At 52.2% G+C, this 20,328-nt stretch overlaps 1 protein-coding gene across 10 annotated transcripts in view; it reads left to right on the top strand.

Annotated features, from left to right (window-relative positions):
- EHMT1 (euchromatic histone lysine methyltransferase 1) overlaps positions 1–20,328 on the top strand; it is a 198,887-nt gene that overhangs the window by 166,809 nt on the left and 11,750 nt on the right. For 8 of the 10 annotated variants that reach the window (XM_087418683.1, XM_087418680.1, XM_087418682.1 and 5 more), the window contains 9 exons: positions 643–744; positions 2,746–2,850; positions 8,958–9,112; positions 10,072–10,239; positions 10,455–10,599; positions 11,304–11,414; positions 12,591–12,706; positions 14,060–14,146; positions 14,867–14,945. In XM_087418683.1, the coding sequence (XP_087274809.1) occupies positions 643–744; positions 2,746–2,850; positions 8,958–9,112; positions 10,072–10,239; positions 10,455–10,599; positions 11,304–11,414; positions 12,591–12,706; positions 14,060–14,146; positions 14,867–14,945 (1,068 nt within the window). The remainder of the gene's footprint in view (positions 1–642; positions 745–2,745; positions 2,851–8,957; positions 9,113–10,071; positions 10,240–10,454; positions 10,600–11,303; positions 11,415–12,590; positions 12,707–14,059; positions 14,147–14,866; positions 14,946–20,328) is intronic. The other 2 variants (XM_087418681.1, XM_004423706.3) reach the window with 1 other exon arrangement.

Raw genomic sequence — 20,328 nt, 5'->3', positions numbered from 1 at the left:
ACATGTGCCCAGCAGCCACAGGCAGCGAAGCAGAGGCGGTCGGCTGTCGTGATGTATCTCGGGCTGCAGGGCAAGCTTCCCCTGTTCTGGTCCCTGCTCTTCTCTGCCATGTATGATTTTTAGTTCTGTGGCACATGGACAACTTTTACTGGGTCACTGGCACTGTTCTAAACGTGCCATGGCAACTGTGAACGCACAGAGGGCCGGGCGGGCCGTCCCCGTGCCGTGTGAGGAACCCCAAAGGCCTGGAGTGGTGCTGAGAGTCCTGTTGGAATAGCTCGTCGAGGGACAGGGCCCTGCACACGGGCCACAGGGAGGAGCCCGTGGTGTCCCGCAGCCTGTCCACACCACGGGGGGAGGAGAGGACAGGTGATTGTCATGTGCACCTGCAGGTGTGTCTTGAAAGCGGAGGACTCCTCTCTACCTGAGGCCCTGCCCCATCAGCGTCAGGAGCTCAGGTCGAGAGCCCACTGGACAGGGTTTGGATGCCGGCTGAGCGACCTCAGCCCGGGTCACTCCTCATTCCGTACACACCTCCCTCCTGGTGGGAAGTGAAGGTTCACTGTGTTCATGCACTCAGGGTCTGGCACGCTGTAAGTCCCAGTGTGGTTTCTCTGGACCTAAATGGCATTTGTGTTGCAGGACGCAGAGGGCTCCACCTGTTTGCACCTGGCTGCCAAGAAAGGCCACTATGATGTGGTTCAGTATCTGCTTTCAAATGGACAGATGGATGTCAACTGTCAGGTGAAGCCACCCCTCCACTCACTGACGGGCTGGCCCCACTTGACGGGCTGGCCAGGGACGCAGTTCTCCTCTGCAGCAGTTCTGTCTTGCGTCCGTCCTCTGTGGCCGCCCCCTTAACGCCCTGGGAGGCCTGGCCGCACCCTGCCTGTCTGCTCCTCCCCTGGCCTGCTCATTGGGTGCTCTGCAACCTCACACTCCCACGGTGTCCGTCTGGGCTGCGCTGGCCTCCATCTGGCCTGTGTTCAGGTGTCACCACCTGAGTGAGGTCCCCAGCCTCTTATGTGCTGTGCCCCCCGCCCCAGAGAGGGCTCCCCATCTTCTCTCCTAGTACTGGCCATTGTCTGATATTCCACCTCTTTCTCTGTGTTTGCTTATCGTTTGCCTGTCTGTCTCCACCCTGCTGTCAGGGCCCCAAGGGTGGGTCTGTGTGGTGTGGAGTGCCTGGCAGTGCCTGGCATGGAGGAGGCCCCATGCGTGTCTCTTGAACAAGTGAGTGACTGGGGAGAGTAAGGGCGCCTCCCTCCCGTTCATCGGGATCCCCCCACATGACTCTCTTCACTCACAGACTCCACCCCGTTAGCCCAGCCATTGTTGCCACCCCAGCTCCCTGGGCACCACCCCGACTGTGAGACCCTCCCAGATGTCCAGAACAGCAGCTCCTTGTGGTGTAGCCTGTGGCCCACCTCTGCTCTAATGGGGTCCACAGCTGGACCCTTGCCCTATTCACTCATCTAAGCACTCGTCTAACCTTGCCTGGTTTCATTTCTTGTCTCCCATCCGGTTGGGTTTGTGAGTTTCTCCCCGGGGCTGGGCTGGCTCCACAGGTGGGCTTGTGTCATCCTTGCCGTGTCTCCAGTGCCTGGTGGTACCCACAGTTGACCTGCAGGGACGATCTCGCTTTAGTTGTGGAAGCTGTGTGTCCACAGAAGAAATGTGGCACCTGGGATGTGCAGGATGTCGTGTTAGAGGTGCTGGGAGAGGTGGAGCCTTCTGCTGCCAGACTAGGAGTTGGCAACGTGTTGCTCATTTCCTGAAAGGTTGTCCTTTTCTGGTTTAAATAAAACTACCCGGGACCACTGCATAGGGAGACAGGCCTGTGCGGGTGGAGTGGTAGAATCCCAGCTCATCATGATCCACCCTACAGACAGAGTCAGCCTGAGCAGGTTTTCTGCTCCCTGCCCTTCAAGAAGAGGCTAGACTTTGCACGACCTCGGTTAATCTCTGGGCCTCGATGTCCATCTGTCTATCCGTCTGGAGTTCTTAGCTGCTGCTCTTGCTTGGCATCCATGTCACTGGGACCAAAAAGATAAGCAGACACCATCCCTGTTAGTGCTTCCCACTGGTTGGTGGGAGGAGAGACCAGAGTCTCTGAGGGTCAGGTGTGGTCCTTTTCTTTTTTTTTCTTTTCTTTTCTTTTTTTTTTTGTGAGGAAGATCAGCCCTGAGCTAACATCCGATGCCAGTCCTCCTCTTTTTGCTGAGGAAGACTGGCCCTGGGCTAACATCCGTGCCCATCTTCCTCTACTTTACATGGGACGCTGCCACAGCATGGCTTGACAAGCGGTGCCTTGGTGCATGCCCGGGATCCGAACCCGTGAACCCTGGGCCGCCGAAGTGGAGCACGTGCACTTAACCGCTGTGCCACCGGGCCAGCCCCGTGGTCCTTTTCTTACATGACTTGGTCACGTGTCCTGAGATGTGTAGAGTTGTCCTGGCGGGTCCTGCCCAGTGGGCTTGAGAGGGCGAGGTTCACCAGCAGTTCTTTCCATCCTTCTTAGAGCAGAGGTTTGTGTGGGTCAGAGGGTGCTGGTTCTGGCTCTGTTCTACACTCGCTGAGGTAGCTGGGGCAGCGCTCTGAGCCTCAGCTTCCTCATCAACAAGGTGGGAACTCTGACTGGCTCCTGCCTTTCGGGCCACCTTGCAGGTCCTGAGTGAGGTGGTTCTTCATGTTACTCATTTCTAGGAGCTGTGATGGATTTTTGTTTCTCTCTTTTCGAATTAGGATGATGGTGGCTGGACGCCCATGATTTGGGCCACTGAGTATAAGCACGTGGACCTCGTGAAGCTGCTGCTGTCCAAGGGGTCTGACATCAACATCCGGGACAACGTGAGTCTCTCTGGCCATCGCTGCCCTTGGTTGTGCCTTCCCCCCGGGGAAGCGGGTCCTGGAAGAGGATAGAGGGACCAGGGTATGCGGGGATGACAGCTGAAGGCTCTTTTTGCTGGGAAGTGGGACCCTAGCACCTGGCCGCGGCTCTTCTCTCTTCCCGTTGTGTCTGCAGTAGCCCGTTGACCCATGTGGCTTTCTGTTGGTATTTTGCGTGTTGGCCAACTGCTGGATGTGAATCGAGGGCCAGAGGTCTGAGAAAAATCGGCGTTTTAAAGTTTATTTATTTATTTATTTATTTTTTGTGAGGAAGATCAGCCCTGAGCTAACATCCGTGCCCATCTTCCTCCACTTTACATGGGACGCTGCCACAGCATGGCTTGACAAGCAGTGCGCTGGTGCGCGCTCGGGATCTGAACCAGCGAACCCTGGGCCGCCGCAGCGGAACGTGTGCACTTAACAGCTTGCGCCGCCAGGCCGGCCCCTAAATCAGCGTTTTTAGAGGCACATCTGGACTGTGATGACACTTCTGACTCCCGTGTCCATGTTTGGGACTGAGGAGCGCCAGGGCACACCCCCTACCCAGGCAGGTGGAGGCGTGACCCCGGCTCTTAGCACCGTAGTTGCCTGGGAAGGAAGGAAAGAAAGGGAACGATTGACCTTGTCCTGTCCTGTTTTCTGGACTGTGATTTAAGATACTGCGTTGATAGTTTTGTAGGACAGCTTTGTTTGCCCAGAGAATAGGGCTTGGGACCAAGCAGAGGACTGGCCAGTTCTCTGGGAACAGCCCTCCAGCCGAGTGTCAGCGGGGCTGTTTGGTCTCAGGCAGCAACAGGCGCCTCTGATTCACTTCAAGGGAGTTTCTTGGAAGGTCTTCCAGGACCCCCTGAGCCAGCAGGGTGGTGGGACACCGTCATGAGAGGAGCTGTGAGCTGGGAGGGTCTGGATGAGAATGAGAGGGAAGGGAAGTGACGAAGTCCAGCGTGGCTATAGCAGATGGCTGCACACAGTCACTGTCTGCCTCGCTAACGTGTCATCTGCACGTCGAAAGTTGCCTCCTGAAAGGGTGGTGTGGTGGGTTAGAGCAGTGCCAGCCCTGTGTCCTCTTACCACATGCAGTTGTCGCAGGGTGAGAATGTTCTGGGGGCGTGGGCAGTGTCCAGTGGACGTTAGCTCTGCTGCTGGTGGTAGTTCTGATGAATTGGAAGAATTGATTAAATTGCATGTTTGTTATTTATATGACGAAACAACATTAATATTTTATTTTAACAACTTTATTGGTATGTAATTGGCACACTGCACTATTTAAAGTGTACAATCGGATAAGTTTTGACTCCAGGAACCATCACTACAGTCATGAGAGTGAACGTCGCTTAGTCCCAGGTTTCCTCCTTCTGCTGACGCCGTCCCCAGGCACCCACTGCTCTGCTTTCTGTCGTGATGGATTAGTTTGCGTGTGTTGGTTTTTCATAAATGGATCTGTGCTACGCAGACGTCTCTCTCAGCATTGTTATTCTGAGTGTCGATAGTTCCTTCCTTTCTGTGGCTGCGTGCTCCGTCGTGCGGATGCATCAGCATGTTTATCCTTCACCTGTTGACGGCCATTTGGGTCTCTAGTGTTTGGCTGTTACGGACAGAGCTGTTGTGAGCATTCAGGCCGAGGGCTCTCATTTCTCTTGGGGACTCCCTCGCAGTTGAACGGCTGAGTCATCTGATAGGCCCAACTGCCCAATGCTTTCCACAGCGATGGCACCGTTTCCAGTGTGCGAGTCTGGCTCCCCCAGCCTCCCCAACTCGTAATGTGGTCGGTCTTTTTCTTCTTTAGTGAAGGGTCTCTTCTCATCTGTTGCTCGTTTTTTATCAGATTATTTATTTTCTTATTCTTGAGTGTTAAGAGTTTTGTGTGTTCTGGATACAGGTCCTGTATAAATGTGTGTTTTACAAATCCTAACAGTTGGCTTTTGAGGAGCAGATGTTTTTTAATTTTGTTAAAGTCCAGTTTATAAATTATTTTCTTTATGGATCGTGTTCTTTTTAAGAATCTTTGCCTAACCCCAAGATCCCAAGACTTTCTCTGATGTTTTCTTATAGTAGTTTTATAGTTTTAGGTGTTACTTTTTGTGTGTGGTGTACGGTATGGGTCAGAGTTCTTTTCATTTGCATGTGGATGTCCAGCTGTTCCTGCACCATTTGTGTAGAAAGCTGTCCTTTCTCCATAGAATTGGCTTCTGCATGTTTGTCAACAGTCTGTTGTCCGTGACGTGTGGGTCACTTCCTGGGCTCTGTCTTCCACGCTGCTGAGCTCTGTGTGTCTGTCTTTATCCAGCACTGCGCCGCCTCGACTGATGCTCTTTATGGGAAGTCTTGAAATTACAGACGCAGAGGGACCTTCCATTTCTCCCTCCCAACCTCGTGCTGCTGTTTTCGTACATTTACTTATACACGCGTTCCGAACCCCAGAATGCAGTGTCATTTTGTTAAGCAGTCTTAATCTTTTGAGAGGCTGTGATGATAAGTCTCCTGTTTCAGCTGCTGGTGTCACCCCTCCGGTGCTCCTCATTGGTTGCTCGGGTCCTCCCGCCACTTTCTCGTCCGACCCCCGTGGTGCTGGTCTGCTCGTGATGAGTGCTTTCAGCTTTCTCGTGCCCGCAAAGTCCTTATTTTGCCTTCACTTTTGAAAGATATTTTTGCTGGATACAGAATTCTAGATTGACAGTTTTTTTCTTCCTGCTCCACTTTGAACGTATTGCTTCCCTGAGTCCTCACCTGAAGTGTTTCCAGTGAGGAATTCTGGTGTGCCCTTGTCTCTACTTCTCTGTATGTGACATATCTTTTTTCTCTCGGCTGCTTTTAAGATTTTCTCTTTGTCACAGTTCAATATGATGTGCCTAGTAGTGTTTGTTTGTGTGTGCACGTGTGCTCAGGGTTCATTGAACTTCTCAGATCTGTGGGTTTAGGGTTTTTGTCAAATTTGGACATTTTTCAGTCATCATTTCTTCCAGTGCTTTTTCTGCCCACTCGGGGGCCCCTTCACAAGGGCCCCAGTTCTGTGTGTATCAGGGGCTTGAAGTTGTTCCACAATCACAGAAGCTCTTTTCATTTTCCTAAAATGATTCTTCCGCTCTGGATTTCAGTGCAGCTGATTTTATTGCTGTGTGTTCAAGCTCACTACTCTTTTCTTTTACAATGTCTGTTATGCTGTTAATCCCATCCAGCACATTTTCCTGTCAGATGTTGTAGTTTTCAGCTCTAAAAGTTCTGTTTGGATCTTTTTAGTATTTTCTTTCTTTTTTTTGTTTTGTGAGGAAGATTGGCCCTGAACTAACATCTGTTGCCAGTCTTCCTCTTTTTGCTTGAGAAAGATTGTCCCTGAGCTAACATCTGTGCCCATCTTCCTCTATTTTATATATGGGATGCCGCCACAGCACGGCTTGATGAGCGGTGCATAGGTCCATGCCCAGAATACGAACCTGTGAACCCCAGGCTGCCAAAGCGGAGCATGCAAACTTAACCAGTATGCCACCAGGCCAGCCCCCTCTTTTTAGTGTTTTCTAAACTACATCTCTGCTTAACTCTTGAGCATGTGGAATACACTTAGACCAACTGCTCTGATGACTCGTTTGCTGATCTCACATCTGTGTCAGTTCTGGGCTTTGATCGGTTGGTTTTGCTCCTCATGCGCCTCATGTTTCTGTTTGTTTGCGTGTCTGGTAACCTTAGGTTGGACGCCGGACGTTGTGAACTTGACCGCACTGGGAATTTCTGTATTCCTGGAAGTGTCTTGAGCCTTGTCCTGGGTGCAGGGAAGTTACTTGGAAACAGGATGGCCATTTTGGGTTTTGCTTTTTAGTTTGGTTAGGTGGCTCCAAGCCAGTCTCCGCCTGGGGCTGGTCACCTCTTCTCTGTGGGTGCCAGCATGGAGCCCTCTATGCCTTCGCCTCGGGGTGTGTCCTCTTGGAGGTCCAAGGTGGGCACGTACAGATCTCCAGAGGCCTCCTTCCCAGCCCACACCCTGCTCTGTGAACTGTGGCTGTGTTGGCCCTCAGCTCTCAGTTTCCTGTCTCGGGCTCTTCCTGTCCCCTCCCCACACCGAGGCTGGTCGCTCGAGACTGTGAGCAGGCCGTTGCAGGCCCCCTTGTTGGTTTCCTCTCTCGGGGTACAGTCTTTCATTGCCTGATGTGCCAGTGTCTTGAAAACCTTATTTCACATATTTTGCCTTTTTTTCTTACTCTTTTGTTTCTTTTGGGTGGGAGGGTGGGTGAATCCAGTCTGGTCTCCCTTGCTCCATCTTTCCTGGAAGCAGAAGTCGCCTCTGTCATCTCAGACGTGTAGGCCAGGCTTGTAATGTAGCAGGTGGGCCTTAGAAAGGCTGGGACCACACAGTCTTACCATAGGAGGAGCTCAGGAGGACTGGGAAGTCTTGGAACTGTCATTCTGGTTACCAAATCATTACTCATTCTGATGAAGGAAAGAGAAGAGAGGCCCCTAAGGAAACCACATTTTGCTCAGGAGCTCACAGATGTATGGAAGATGGAAACCAGAAGCCAAGATCAGAGGAGTGGAAGGCTTCTAAGAGCAATGTCAGGAAAGGAAGCCCAGACAAAAAATAGGCTTTTCAGGAAATACTGAGGCTGACAGAGTGTGCTCTTAGTTTTCCTGTTAGAAACAGAGTAGAGGTGTTAAAGCCCGTGCTTGGGGCTGGCAGTTGCTGTTGACGAGGATGACAAAGAGACAGGACCACTCAGTCCTAAAGGTCACTGAGCTGACAGCCTTGGAGCTACTGAGAATGTGGAGACTGGGAGGCGGATGGTCTGAGAGCACCGCGTATGACAGCCGGACGCTCGGCCTCCCAGCAGGTCCCCGCAATGTGCTGAGGCCATCGCCCCTCGGTGGGAGAGGGGGCAGGAACTGAGCCATGCGGAGTCGGCCCACCAAGGCCAACGTGGGGTGGGTGTGCCCTGCGGTGGGCTCTGCCTGCGTGATGAGAGTGGACATCAGTCTTGACTTTTGTCCTGGTGCCTGGGAAAATACTGGTGTTTCCGGGGGGATGGGGCTGCAGTGAGCCGGTCTGCGCGCTCTGCCGGTAGAGCAGAAAGCGCTTCAAGGGCAATAAAACGCATGTGTCTTTGAACCCCGAAATCCCCCCTGAGGGTTAAGCCTTGAGACTAATCCAAAAAAGAGAAGTAGTCAGCGTTCACTGGCATCAGAGTCCAGGGGAAGAAGCGGAGACGAACTAAGGGTCAGTGAAGGACGGGGACAGGCTGAGTCCGTCCCCATGCTCGAGCTCAGGGACCATGGAGGAGTCAGCGCACAGGCTGCCTGAGGGGAGCCCGGCGGTGGGCTCCAGGCTGGGGGCAGATTAGGGTAGGGGTGGGGGTTCAGATGCACAGACCAGCCCTGCAAGGGGTTGCACATTTCTCGTTGTGTCTGCCACTCCTTTATCCCTAGTGTGAGAGGTTAAATATTACTCTCTTGTTCTAATTTATGTTGTTCAGCTATCTGGCAAGGTTGAACATTTTCTTGTATTTATGTTTACTCTTCCTCTTTTATCTTATGTAAGTTTTTTATTTTCATATCCTTTGCACACTCATTTTTTCAAAATTGTAATGTTCTAATAAACTTTGTAATAATCATAAGTAGTATATATTTTATATATGGCACAAATATTTTTCAGGTTTTTTTTGTTTTATTTAAAATTTTAATTTTACAGAAGTTTTTATGAGGTAAAATTTTAATTGAATTTGTCTGTCTTTTTGAAATCTTATACAAGTATTACTCTATCCTGCAATTATAACTGTTCCAAAGTAAATATAATTAAAAAAAAAATAGATAACAGTACCCCCAAATATCATGTTAATAATTTGTTGTGTTTAGGGTGGTCTAATTCCAGATGTTTTTTTTCCTATTTTTAAAATATTCTGTACTGTGACTATGTTACTTTTATAATGAAAACAAAACGAAACAGCAAAAGGAAGCACCCTCGGGCGTGCGCACAGGCGCTCGGCGCTTGGCTCTGCTCTCCTTTCCTCTCCTCTTGGTACACCGTGAGGTCTTCCCTCAGGTCCCACCATCTTCACGGCTCTCGCCGTCTGTCTGTCTGTCTGCAGGAGGAGAACATCTGCCTGCACTGGGCGGCCTTCTCGGGCTGCGTGGACATAGCCGAGATCCTACTGGCTGCCAGGTGTGACCTCCATGCTGTGAACATCCACGGAGACTCGCCCCTGCACATCGCTGCCAGGGAGGACCGCTATGCCTGTGTCGTGTGAGTGGCTCTGCTGCACGCGGTCCCTGCGAGGCTGGTGGGGTGGGAGAGCGCCCTGGTGCCTTAGGTCCTCCTAAGGAAGCTTGTTCTTCGAGCAGACAAGTCTTTCTGTCTGAGGTTGGTGTGGTTATTTCTGGTTCAGGGGGGATCGTTGTGAAAAATCCCCAAATACTTAGATTAAACGTGGAGATGAGTCCTGCCCTAATACTTCCTGTCAAGGGTGACGGGCCAGCCTGCTCCAGGAGCCCAGTGGGAGCAGCGCCCCGTCAAGGAGGGCTGGAGTAAGGGCGTTCACCACTAAGAGCTCTTTCCAGCCTTGAGGCTCTCTTCCCACGTCACTCACACCGGGGCGGGGGGGGGGCCGTCCTGGAGAGCCTCTTTGCCCTGCTCCCAGTGGAATGTCAGAGAGGTGCAGCCCCTTGTTCTCATCAGCAGGAGGGACATGGGGACAGGGCCCAGCCCTGCCCAGTCGTGTGCCGTCAGGTGACTCCCGCCTCACCTGGAAACGCGGGGATGCCCCTGCAGTGGCACACGTGCCCTCCGAGATTTGCACCTCCGTGGCAGCTCAGCCAAGTCAGTGTGCCTGGCAGGGCACACTCACAGGAGCAGCGTGCTGCAGCCCACTGTCTGGTCTGACGTGACTCAGGTCTGGGGAACACCTGCTGGGGTGCTGACTGGGTTACCTCCACATCACTGCCCTTTACATCCTTGAGGGTGCATGTGAGTGGAAAAGCCAAGAACAATCAAATACCATCCTAGGTCTTTACACACTCTTCCCGCCAAGAAAACAGATGACTTTTGACAGTAAATATGGGAGCACTGGTCAGCGAGCTTGTTAACCTGAAAACGAATGATGTGTTCTCTTTATTTTTACTGATGATGATCATTTCATAAATCTCATCTTCATATCGTTTAAATTAAGATCTGAATGTTCTGTTGGCTTACATTTTTCCTTTTAGCCTCTTTCTTTCTCGGGATTCAGATGTCACCTTGAAAAACAAGGAGGGAGAGACGCCCCTGCAGTGCGCCAGTCTCAACTCTCAGGTGTGGAATGCTTTGCAGACGAGCAAGGCGCTGCGAGAGTCTGCCCCAGAGAGGCTTGTCCCGGTGGAGAAGACGGTGAGCAGGTGAGGCGCTCCGGGCCACACCGGCTCTGGAGCAATCACTGATGATGGGTGTGAGGGTGTGAAACGAAAGCTTCTCTCCAAGCTGAGACGTCCCACAGCCCAGGTCCAAATCGGCTGGCCAGGGCTCAGCAGCTGCCCTCTTGTGCTTCTTAATCAGTCCCTGTTGGGGCAGCACTCGTCGCAGTGGAGTGTAATGTACCCCTTTCCCGTGGCAGAGACATCGCTCGAGGCTATGAGCGCATCCCCATCCCGTGTGTCAACGCCGTGGACGGCGAACCATGCCCCAGCAACTACAAGTATGTGTCTCAGAACTGCGTGACGTCCCCCATGAACATCGACAGGAACATCACCCATTTGCAGGTTAGCGGTGGCAGGAGGAGGCTGGCTTCCGTGGGGAAGACGGGGTCCTCTGGAGCCAGGTCTGTGGGGGCTTCTGCAGGAAGACCCGGTGCTCTCCGAGGTTGCCTCCCGCCAAAGAGTTGGAAGGCAGAGGAAGATCCTTCCAGAAAATGGATCCGAAGCCCTGTGTTGGGTCCCCAGCCCCTAGGGCAGTGCCGAGCGTCCCCTGGGAGTGGTGGTTTAGGGTCCACTAAGGGAGAGCAGCCCATGCTGGAGCCGCTGACTTCTCAGACTAAGTCAGACGTGTGCCCTCGGGGCAGGGCATGTGGCCCTGCTCCTTGCCTTCTCATTGAGCATAGGAGCATCTGGCCTTGAGTGCAGCGGGATTTCTTTAGCCTTCGGGGTCTGTGCCCATCCTGCCCCGCATCGTGGCCCCTGCGTCCCGACCTCCCCGCTCCTCTCCTTCCTTAGGGTTCCTCGCCCAGAGCCCCTCACGAGAGCTCTCAGGGTCTTAGTGGCTGAACATTCTCTTCTGCCTGCACACCCTCCTTCCTGAGAGGCCGCACGCCCCCTTGATGGCCTTGAGAATAGAGAAAAGAGAGGCACTGCACCTCTCTTCAGGGCGAGCACATGTCAGCTTAAGAGACAGTTTTGAGAATGGTGATCTGAGGGGACCAGTGGCGCCCGTGCGCTGGCCTCGTGTGATGTGCCGTCTCCCTCCTCAGTACTGTGTGTGCATAGACGACTGCTCCTCCAGCAACTGCATGTGCGGCCAGCTCAGCATGCGCTGCTGGTACGATAAGGTGAGCCCTGCCTCCGGCTGGTGCACTGGTGCGGTAAGTTCTGCGAGTCGGAGTTTATGAAAAGGGAAGTCGCCCTGATTCCAAGAGTATTCCGGGCCAGCTTTGGGAAGGAAGCAGGTGAGCCAGGTGTGGGAACCAGTGAGGGAGGAGTGACAGGTGGGAAGAAGTGGGAGGCTGGACAGAGGCAGGGTCATGGGGACGTAGCCGTCTGTGTTTGTGGCCACCTGGAGGTGGTGGGGGTGGCCATGGGCTCGGGAGTGGCCAGAGGGTGCTGACCGGAAGCACAGAGGTGGCCATTGGTGAGCCCAGCCTGGAGGCAGCTGAGGAGACAGGAGAGAAGGGCTCCGGAGGCCAGTGTCCAAGAGAAGAACCCTAAACATACTCGGATTTAGGAGTTCAGAGGTCATTGGCGGGGGCAGGAGCCAGGGTGTCCTGGGTGGAGAGGAGACACAGGCTGAGAGTGGAGGCCACAGGCGGACGATTCTTTCGAAAGTGGACTTCAGAGGAGAGGGGGCACGGGGCGGGTTCTGTGGCGTCTGGGCAAGAGCCTGTGAGTGTCATAGGGCGGGGGGCAGATGTGTGCATGAGGGGCTCACAGGTCGTGGGGTGTGTTCTCTGCGAAGCATGGCCATACTGAGCATTTTGAGGAAAGTTCTAACTGCTCAGAACAGACTTAGGCCGCTGGGGCCTCAGATTTGGCCGTACCGTTGCCTCACAGCTTTGCCATGTCTGGAGTGTAGGACAGGAAAGCAGGTGGCGGGGTCCCTCCAGAGCTGGGGATTTGCAGGGCAGCAAGGCCAAGAGTACAGAGGAGCAGTGAGTGTGGATGGGGGTGGTCCAGGCTGGAGGCCACAGGACAGGAGTCCAGGGGGCGCTGACTCCTTGAAAGAAGTGAAGGGGCCCCCATGCCGGCAGCCTTGGCAAGGCTGAGAGAGGGCAAGGGGAAGGAGGGAGGCTGACTGGGGTGGACTGAGACGGCGACAGTTGGGGGTCAGGGAGAGCTGTCCAGGAGGTTTCCAAAACCTGTATAGATGCCTGGTTTGAGGCTTCCCATCCACGACATGAGCGCATAGGTTTGTCCTGTTGCCCCAAGTATAAACTTGACCAGAAACCGTTGTTTTTATGTCAGTTTGTAAAAATGCATTGGTGTCAGTTTATTTAGCAAGAGTGATGAGCCGCACTAGGTCCTAACTGCTCGTCTGTCTCCAGGACGGCCGGCTCCTGCCCGAGTTCAACATGGCAGAGCCTCCCCTGCTCTTCGAGTGCAACCACGCCTGCTCCTGCTGGAGGAACTGCCGGAACCGCGTGGTGCAGAATGGCCTCAGGTGGGCCTGCCTGTGCTCCCGGAGCCCCTGCGTGGGGTTGGGTTGTAAACTCTTCAGTCCAGAGTGATGTCAAGGGTCACTGTTTTAACACTTTGAAAATGATTCGAGTTTCTTGAGAAGCTCACTGTATTTTGTGTGTATTTCACGCAGACAGGAACATGGTGTGGTTAAGTCTACGTGTGCTTGCACATGGAGACGGTGACTGACTGAGTCCTTTAGCCTCGGGCAGTGGTACAAGGTGACGTAAATAACAAAAGTCATGCTTCCCACCAGCTCAGACTTGGATCTGAGGCCTGAGAGGACCAGACCGTCAGTCAACTGAGCTGAAAGTGGAGAAATGGGCTTGACGCAAGAATGGCCTTTGTTTCCCAGTTCACACGTGCGCTTTAGCTGTTGGGGCCATTCTAGTTCTATGTGAATACTCAGTCATTTTCTGAATACTCTGTACTCTTGAGCTTCTCTAATGATAGTGTGGTGGTGGTCTGGTGTAAACCTTTTTAAACTGCATGGACTCTGTGTTCCGAAGTCACTCAGGGCGCTTGGTCCAGTGAGGCCTGGCCACACCCCTCCCTTGGCAGCGCTCAGATCCCTCCCCCAGCATTCCCTGGCCCAGAGCCAGGTCCTGAGTCTGGTCATGAACCTGCCCTCCGTGAATGTGCCCGAGAATTAGAAGATTTAAGGTCCCTCTGAGTTATAAGGGAAAATTTGTGTTCAATGTAAATGTAGCTGAACACCAGTGTTCATAGTGTTTGTGGGGTTTCTTAGTATCGGTAATCTTGGAGTGCTCATGACCAGCCCACATGTCTCTGTCCTCATGTGTGACAGGAAGTCCTTTGGGGGTGAAGACAGACACGGCCATCCGCCACAAGGGCCACTGGACATGGCAGTGGGCACGTGTGATGCCTGTGGCTTGCGGGCCTTGGGAGAGTGCCCTGTGCCTTCCCTGAGGGGCCAGCTCGGCTCCTGTGGCTGACCCACTGCCTGAGCTAACCTGCATCGTGCCTTAGGGCCAGCGGAAGTGTTAGCCCCTTTGGTCCTTATCCCAACCCAGTGTGTCAGCCCACACTTGTCCCTGTGTTACAGATGAGGAAACTGAGGCACACAGAGCGCCAGGGGCTGTGTTTCACACTCTGACATCAGGTCAATTTTTGAGGTCTCAGCTTCCTGAGGGCAAGTGCCTCAGTGCCTGTGGGGTTTGCTCTAGGGTCCTGCTGCATCACATGTGAAGTCCTAACGCATTTTCAGATACGAAAGCAGTATTTCCTGTTTCGTTCACTCCTATCACTCGTGGTAATCTGAGTTTGAGCTGGGTGTTGTGGAATGTGGCCTTGAGTGGCTGACCCTGTTTTCCAGGGCAAGGCTGCAGCTCTACCGGACTCAGAACATGGGCTGGGGCGTGCGGTCCCTGCAGGACATCCCGCTGGGCACCTTTGTCTGCGAGTAAGTGAGTGCCTGGGTCACCAGGGCTGCCGCTGCATCTGTCACTTTGGGGAAGGGTGCAGCAGTGTGGGGTGAGTGCAGACCTGCTGGGTGGGCCCCCGGACTTACTGAGAAGGGGACTGCCAAGGCCTGGCCGGGCCCGGGACCCACTGGGTGCCCCTGAAACCAAGCTCCTGGTGTCTTCAGCCCCCTCGCCCACCTCTCTGGCTGTCTACCTGCACTCGCTTGCTCACCAGCTAACAGCTCATTGCTCATTTAAGAAGATGTCACTGGGGACTGGCCTGGTGGCATAGTGGTAAAGTTTGTGTACTCCGCTTCTGTGGCCCTGGTTCACGGGTTTGGATCCTGGGCATGGACCTACATTGCTCATCAGCCAGGCTGTGATGGCAACCCACATACAAAATAGAGGGAGACTGGCACAGATGTTAGCTCAGGGTGAATCTTCCTCAGCAAAAAAAAAAAAAAAAAAAAAAAAAAAGTCATCATTTTCAGTGATTTTCAGGGGAGGATCATTCTGGATCCTTGGTCAGATAGAGAGGGTTTCTGTGCCATCATCTTCTGGAACCTAAAGTTAAATCACACTTCAGTCACTGGCAAAAGTCTCCAAAATGTTTGGCCACAGTTGTGTGGGCCTTGTCAGGCTCCTGAGCACTTCATTCTGTAGTTAAGGATAACGACCCTGCTGTCTTCAGTTTCTCATGTGCTCCAATTCCCCCACAGGTATGTCGGGGAGCTCATCTCTGACTCCGAAGCCGACGTTCGGGAAGAAGATTCTTACCTTTTTGATCTTGACAACAAGGTACCGTGTTTTGAGGGGTTGGGGCCTAAAGAGCTGATTGTGACTGTACAACGTGGAAGTGTCTGTTCTGACGGGGCCTCGGCTGGTAAGGGGGCTCGCCCGTCCCTGTTGAGTGTCTCCCACTGTCCAGCATCGGCCTCGCTTCTGTGGTCCAGGCTCAGAGGGCATCCTCAGTTGGGACCCCTGACCTGGGAGGTCCCTGAACTTGTGTAGCAAGCAGCTCTGCTCACATCAAAGTGTGGGGCCTCGGACATGTCACTCCAGCCCTCTGAACCCCAACTGCTCATCCCCGGTTAGAGCTCACAGCCTCCACAGCCACTGAGAAGCTAGGTGTCCAGGTGTGTGTGGTGACCGAGGACACAGGGGCGAGTGAGGGGTGAGGGATTGCACATGTGGACAGGGCAGTGCTTCCCTCGTGTCCCTGGCCACCCTCCTGGGTGCTGGGAGAGTAGCCAGGCCCTGGCCTTCATCTACTCTAGGACCCTGGTTTCCAGGGTGTTTCTGAGACTGACCATCTCACACTGCACTTTACTGTAGTGTGGATCCCAGTGTTGCTCCTTAATTCAGAAATTGCCTGTTTAAGAACTTCCCGGAACTTCTAGTCATGGGCACTGGGGGCAAAATTAAGGTGGAGATGGGGAAATAAGGATTCTCTCCTCTGTAGCAGCAGCCACAGATCTGAGTATTTGTCTCTGTAGATCAGGGTGAAGCCAGGCAGACGCCCTCCCATGCTGAGGGCAGTGCCCCGCTCACAGCCCAGCTTGACCCCGCTGCCCTGCAGGCACCTTCTGTGAGATCAGTATTTGTGACACAGACATTTCACGAAGAGCTCTGGTGCTGCTCCACCCCAGGACGGCTGGGCCAGACCTTCCCCACAGCACCCCAGTGAGCCCGTCCTGGGTGTGCGTGTGCAGGGCTGTGAGGTTTATGTCGGCCGCGGGAGGTCGTGTTCTGTCCTCTGCCTACTCGGTCTGCTGCCTGCCCGTATCTTTGGGCTGTGTGCTTTCACTGGGTTATGGCAGCTCTGTCTCTTCTGGATGAAGCCTCTTCTGTGACGTTTGTGTTTTGCAGATATCTTCCCTCTGTGGCTTGTTTATTCCTAATGACGTCTTGTAATGAATAGAAGTCCTTATTTTTATTATAGTCCAACTTATCAGTCTTTTTCTACATCCCTCTGGGTTTTTGTAATGTCCTAAATAAGTTTTTTTAAAACCCAGGTCACAAAGATGTGCAGCTCTGCTGTTTCCAAAGTTGCGTGTTCAGCTCACGTTTACACGCCAGGCATTCGCTGTGCCAGTCAGTTCTTCCCTTATTCTTCCGCATGTCGATATCTGCTCGAATTAGCGCCGTTTGTGGAACATGGTCCTTTCCCCACGCTCAGCAGTGCCCCCGTGTGCCCGGGCCCTCTGCCCGCCCTGTCTGCTGACTGCCCTGAGCAGGCCGCGCCCTGTGACTGTCCCGGCTAACCTCCTTTGACCGGCCATCCTTGAGGAGTGTCCTGCTCTTCTTGGTCTCGTGCAGTTTCTGTGTCAGTTTTAAAATCGACTTGACAGGTTCTACAAAGCTCCTATAGGGATTTGGTTGGGAGCGGTGGGCTGTGAACCTGTGAACCAGGTGGGGGCCGTTAAAGCTTCACACCTGCTTTTCCAGTCCATGGACACGGCATGTCCCTCCCTGTGTTGAAGTTTTGAATCACCCATGATGCTTCGTGGTTCTCTTTGCTGTGATCTTGTGTATCTTGTTGGATTTTTTTTTATCCAATAGGTTTTTGATATTTTTTTCTTTTTGTATCAACTTTATTGAGATTAATTTACCAACAACAAACTTGTAAGTAAGTGTATGCTGTTAGTTTTGACAAATGTATTTACCAGTGTAATCATCACCACAAGCAAGATATGGAATGTTTCCATCACCCCCAACACTTCCATCCCGTTGGCCACGGAGCCGCTTTCTGCCTCCGCAGGTGAGTTTTACCTGCGTTAGAATTCCCTGTAGGTGGGGTCAGAGCGTGTGCTCCTCTGTGTCCGCTTGGTGGTGGCCTATCGGCAGTTCAATCCTGTCTGTCGCCGAGTGGTGACCTGGGGACGGCCATGCCAGGTTGTGCCACTTGCCTGTCGGTGGACCCAGCCGTTCCCCGTTTTTGCTGTTGCGAGTAAACGTGCTCTGAAGTTTCGTAGACTTTTTTGTGCATGTGAGTTTTCGTTTCTCTTGGGTAAATCCTGGGAATAGAATTACTGCCATCTGGTAAGTGTACATTAATCGCTGTAAAAGAAATGGCCAACAGTTTTCCAAAGTCGTCGTACCACTTTACATGCCCACTAGCAGTAAATGAGAATTCCAAACACTGAAATTTTAATTTGCAGTTTTTTGATGATTATTGATGGGAGCATTTTTTCACATGCTGATTGGACTCCTTATGTCTACTTTTGTGAAGAAATTTTTAAAATTCATTGCCCGTTGTCTCATTGGGCGGCTTGTCCTCTTGCTGAGTTGTAAGAGCCCCTCACGTTTCCTGACTCAGGGCCTCATCAGACAGTTGTGCGGTTTCCCCCCAACCACTGTCTTTCATAGAACAGAAGAATATTTTTATTGTTTAGTGTGTGTCCTAAAAAATTTTTGAAGATTTTCTCTGTTCTCTAGAATTTTTATATTTTTAGCTTTCACATTTAGATCCACAATCTGTTTCGAGCTAACTTGCTAACTTGTGTGTCTGGCTTGAGATAAGGCTCGAGGTTCACTTTCGTCCGTCTGAACACGGTTATTCCAGCACTTTGATCTATTTGCTGATGCTCGAATCCACACCACTCTCTCCTGATTGATCTTGAAACCAGGGAGTGCTGAGTCTTCAGACCCTGTGCTTTTTCAGAACCATTGTAGCTTTTCTGTGCCCTTTGCTTATCCGTGTAAATTTTAGAACTGGTGTGTCAATACAAAAAGAGGCTGCTGGAATTCTGATTGGGGTTGCGTCAAATCTGTTGATCTGTTTAGGGGCGTTGGCCCCTGCAGAGCATTAAGTCTGCTCGTCCTGGTGTCTGTACCCAGGTCTCCGCTGAGTTAGGTCTTCTCTTCCTGGTGTCTGTACCCGAGTCTCCACTGTGGTAGGTCTGCTCATCCTGGTGTCTCTACCCGGGTCTCTGCTGAGTTAGGTCTTCTCGTCCTGGTGTCTCTAACCCAGGTCCAGTCTCTGCTGAGTTAGGACTGCAGTGCTCTGTAGCTTTCAGTGTATGGACCCTACTCAGATTCCCTTATATTTATTTCTGAGTATTTCATGCTTTTGTAAACAGTACTGCTGTTTTATTTTATTTCCAGTTGTTTGTTGTCAGTATATGGAAATAGTTGGTTTTTCCCATATCGATCTTGCTAAATTTACTTATTAATTCTAGTAGCTTTTTTGAAGATTCTTTGGGATTTTCTGCGTACATGCTGTCATCTGTTTGTGAGGACAGCTTGCTCTTCCTTTCCCGTCTGGGTACCTCTGCTCCATGTTCTTGCTCCATCTCACTGGGGCCCCGTGGGAGTGGTAGGGGGCCCGCGCTTGCCGTGCTCTGTTGTTGGGGAAGAACGCTTATCCTTTGACCATGAAGTGTGACCTGCACTCCGGGCTTTCTGTCAGCACCCTTATGGATGTGTTCTGGCGCTAGTTTGCTGAGTGTGTTTATCATTAATTTTTTCAAAATCAGGTTTATTGAGGCATAATTTGCATACAGTGAATCCACCCTTTTATGTGCGCAGTTCTGTTAGTGCTCTCTTACTACACAAGTTACCATGAGCCTGGTGGCTGGAAACAGCCCTGTCACCTGTCTCGGAGTCTGGGGCAGGCGTCAGCACTCTGCTCAGCATCTCCCAGGCCGTCGGGCATTGCCTGGCTGTGTCCTTTCTGGACCTTGGACCTTGGGGTCCTCAGCTCACGTGGTGTTATTCAAACTCAGTTCTTGGCTATGGGACTGCAGCCCCCGCTTTCTTGCTGGCTGCCAGCTGGGCAGTCTCAGCTCCCAGAGGCCCTTGGTTCCCTGCCCCGGGCCCCCGGCACGGCAGCACACTTCTTGAAGGCTAGCAGGAGAATCTCTGTGTCGGAGCCTTACTCAATGTGAAGCAGTCACAGGAGTGACATCATGGCCTCTGCTGTGTTGTCAGAAGCATTCACAGGTGGTCCCAGACTCAAGAGCTGGAATTGTGTTAAAATTCTGCCTCCACCACATGGCAATGTGGACCAGCTCCCTGCCCCGTCGCCCCAAGGGTGCCTTCTGTCCCCTCATCTCGCAACCGCCGCAGTCTCTTTCTGTTCCTACGGTTTTGCCTTTTCAAGCATATCACGTAACTGGAATCACACAGTACATAGCCTTTTGTGTCTGGCTTCCTTCCCTCACGTAGTGGCTCCTCTGAGGTTCATCAAGTTGTTGCATGTTTCAGCACGGTCATCCCTCGGTGTCCACAGGAGATTGGTTCCAGGACCCCCTCAAGACACCAAAGTCCGTGATGCTCATGTCCCTCAGTGGGCCCTCCGTATCTGCAGGTCCCACTGTAGGACAGACTTGATCCGCAGTTGGTTGGATCTGCGGGTGTGGAGAGCCGACTGTGTTCGGTTGTTATTGCTGAGTCGTGTTTCCTTGTGTGGAGGCCCCTCGATTTGTCATCAGTCCACAGTTGACAGACACTTGGGGCTGTTTTCAGTTGTTGGCAATTAATAAAGCTGGTGTAAACATTTGTGTAAGGTTTTTGGTGGATGTATCTTCATTTTGTTACTGGGCCACGTGGTAAGTGATGTTCAGCTTTGTGAGAAAGAGCAGTGTCCTGAGGATTTTCCCAGTCTACTTGATTCTGGCAGGAGGGCAGGTCCAGTGCCAGCAGCTCCATCGTGGTCAGAAATAAGATCTGTGCCATGGTCTTGGGATATTTCGATGCTCTTAAGTGGTATTTTTTCCCTAACTTAGTTGCTTGATATATAGAAATACAGTTAATTTTTTTCAACTAACTTTTGACCTATGACCTACTAAACTCTCTGACTAAATGTGAGCATTCCTTGAGTGTGCTTTTGGTTTTCTGTGGACATGGTTGTGTCATCTGCAGACGAATTCCCTTCCCATCCTACTAGCCTTTAGTTCTTGGTCTCAGAGCCTCCCAGCCAGGCTGCTGCCGCATGGGGTCTGGGGGCAGCCGGCTGGCCCGTGCCCATCTCTGATCCTGTGGGAACCTTCCAGAACCCACGCTCACATGGGATGCTGGTGCTCAGTTTTCTCAGAGTTCTATCCTTAGTTCACCAAGAGTTTTGTGAATTGATGTCAAACGTGTGTGTGCGTTTTCCTGCATCTGTTGAAGTGGTCCTATGATTTTTCTCCCTGTCCTGGTAATGTGGTGAAGAGTTTGATTTTATGTGCTGTTGTTG

This window comes from Ceratotherium simum, chromosome 29 (genome assembly GCF_057802395.1).
Source record: "Ceratotherium simum simum isolate JZ-2026a chromosome 29, ASM5780239v1, whole genome shotgun sequence".
In the NCBI taxonomy this organism is placed as follows: domain Eukaryota; kingdom Metazoa; phylum Chordata; class Mammalia; order Perissodactyla; family Rhinocerotidae; genus Ceratotherium; species Ceratotherium simum.
Note: the sequence above shows the minus strand (reverse complement) of the source record. Positions and strands in the feature narration are given on the sequence as shown.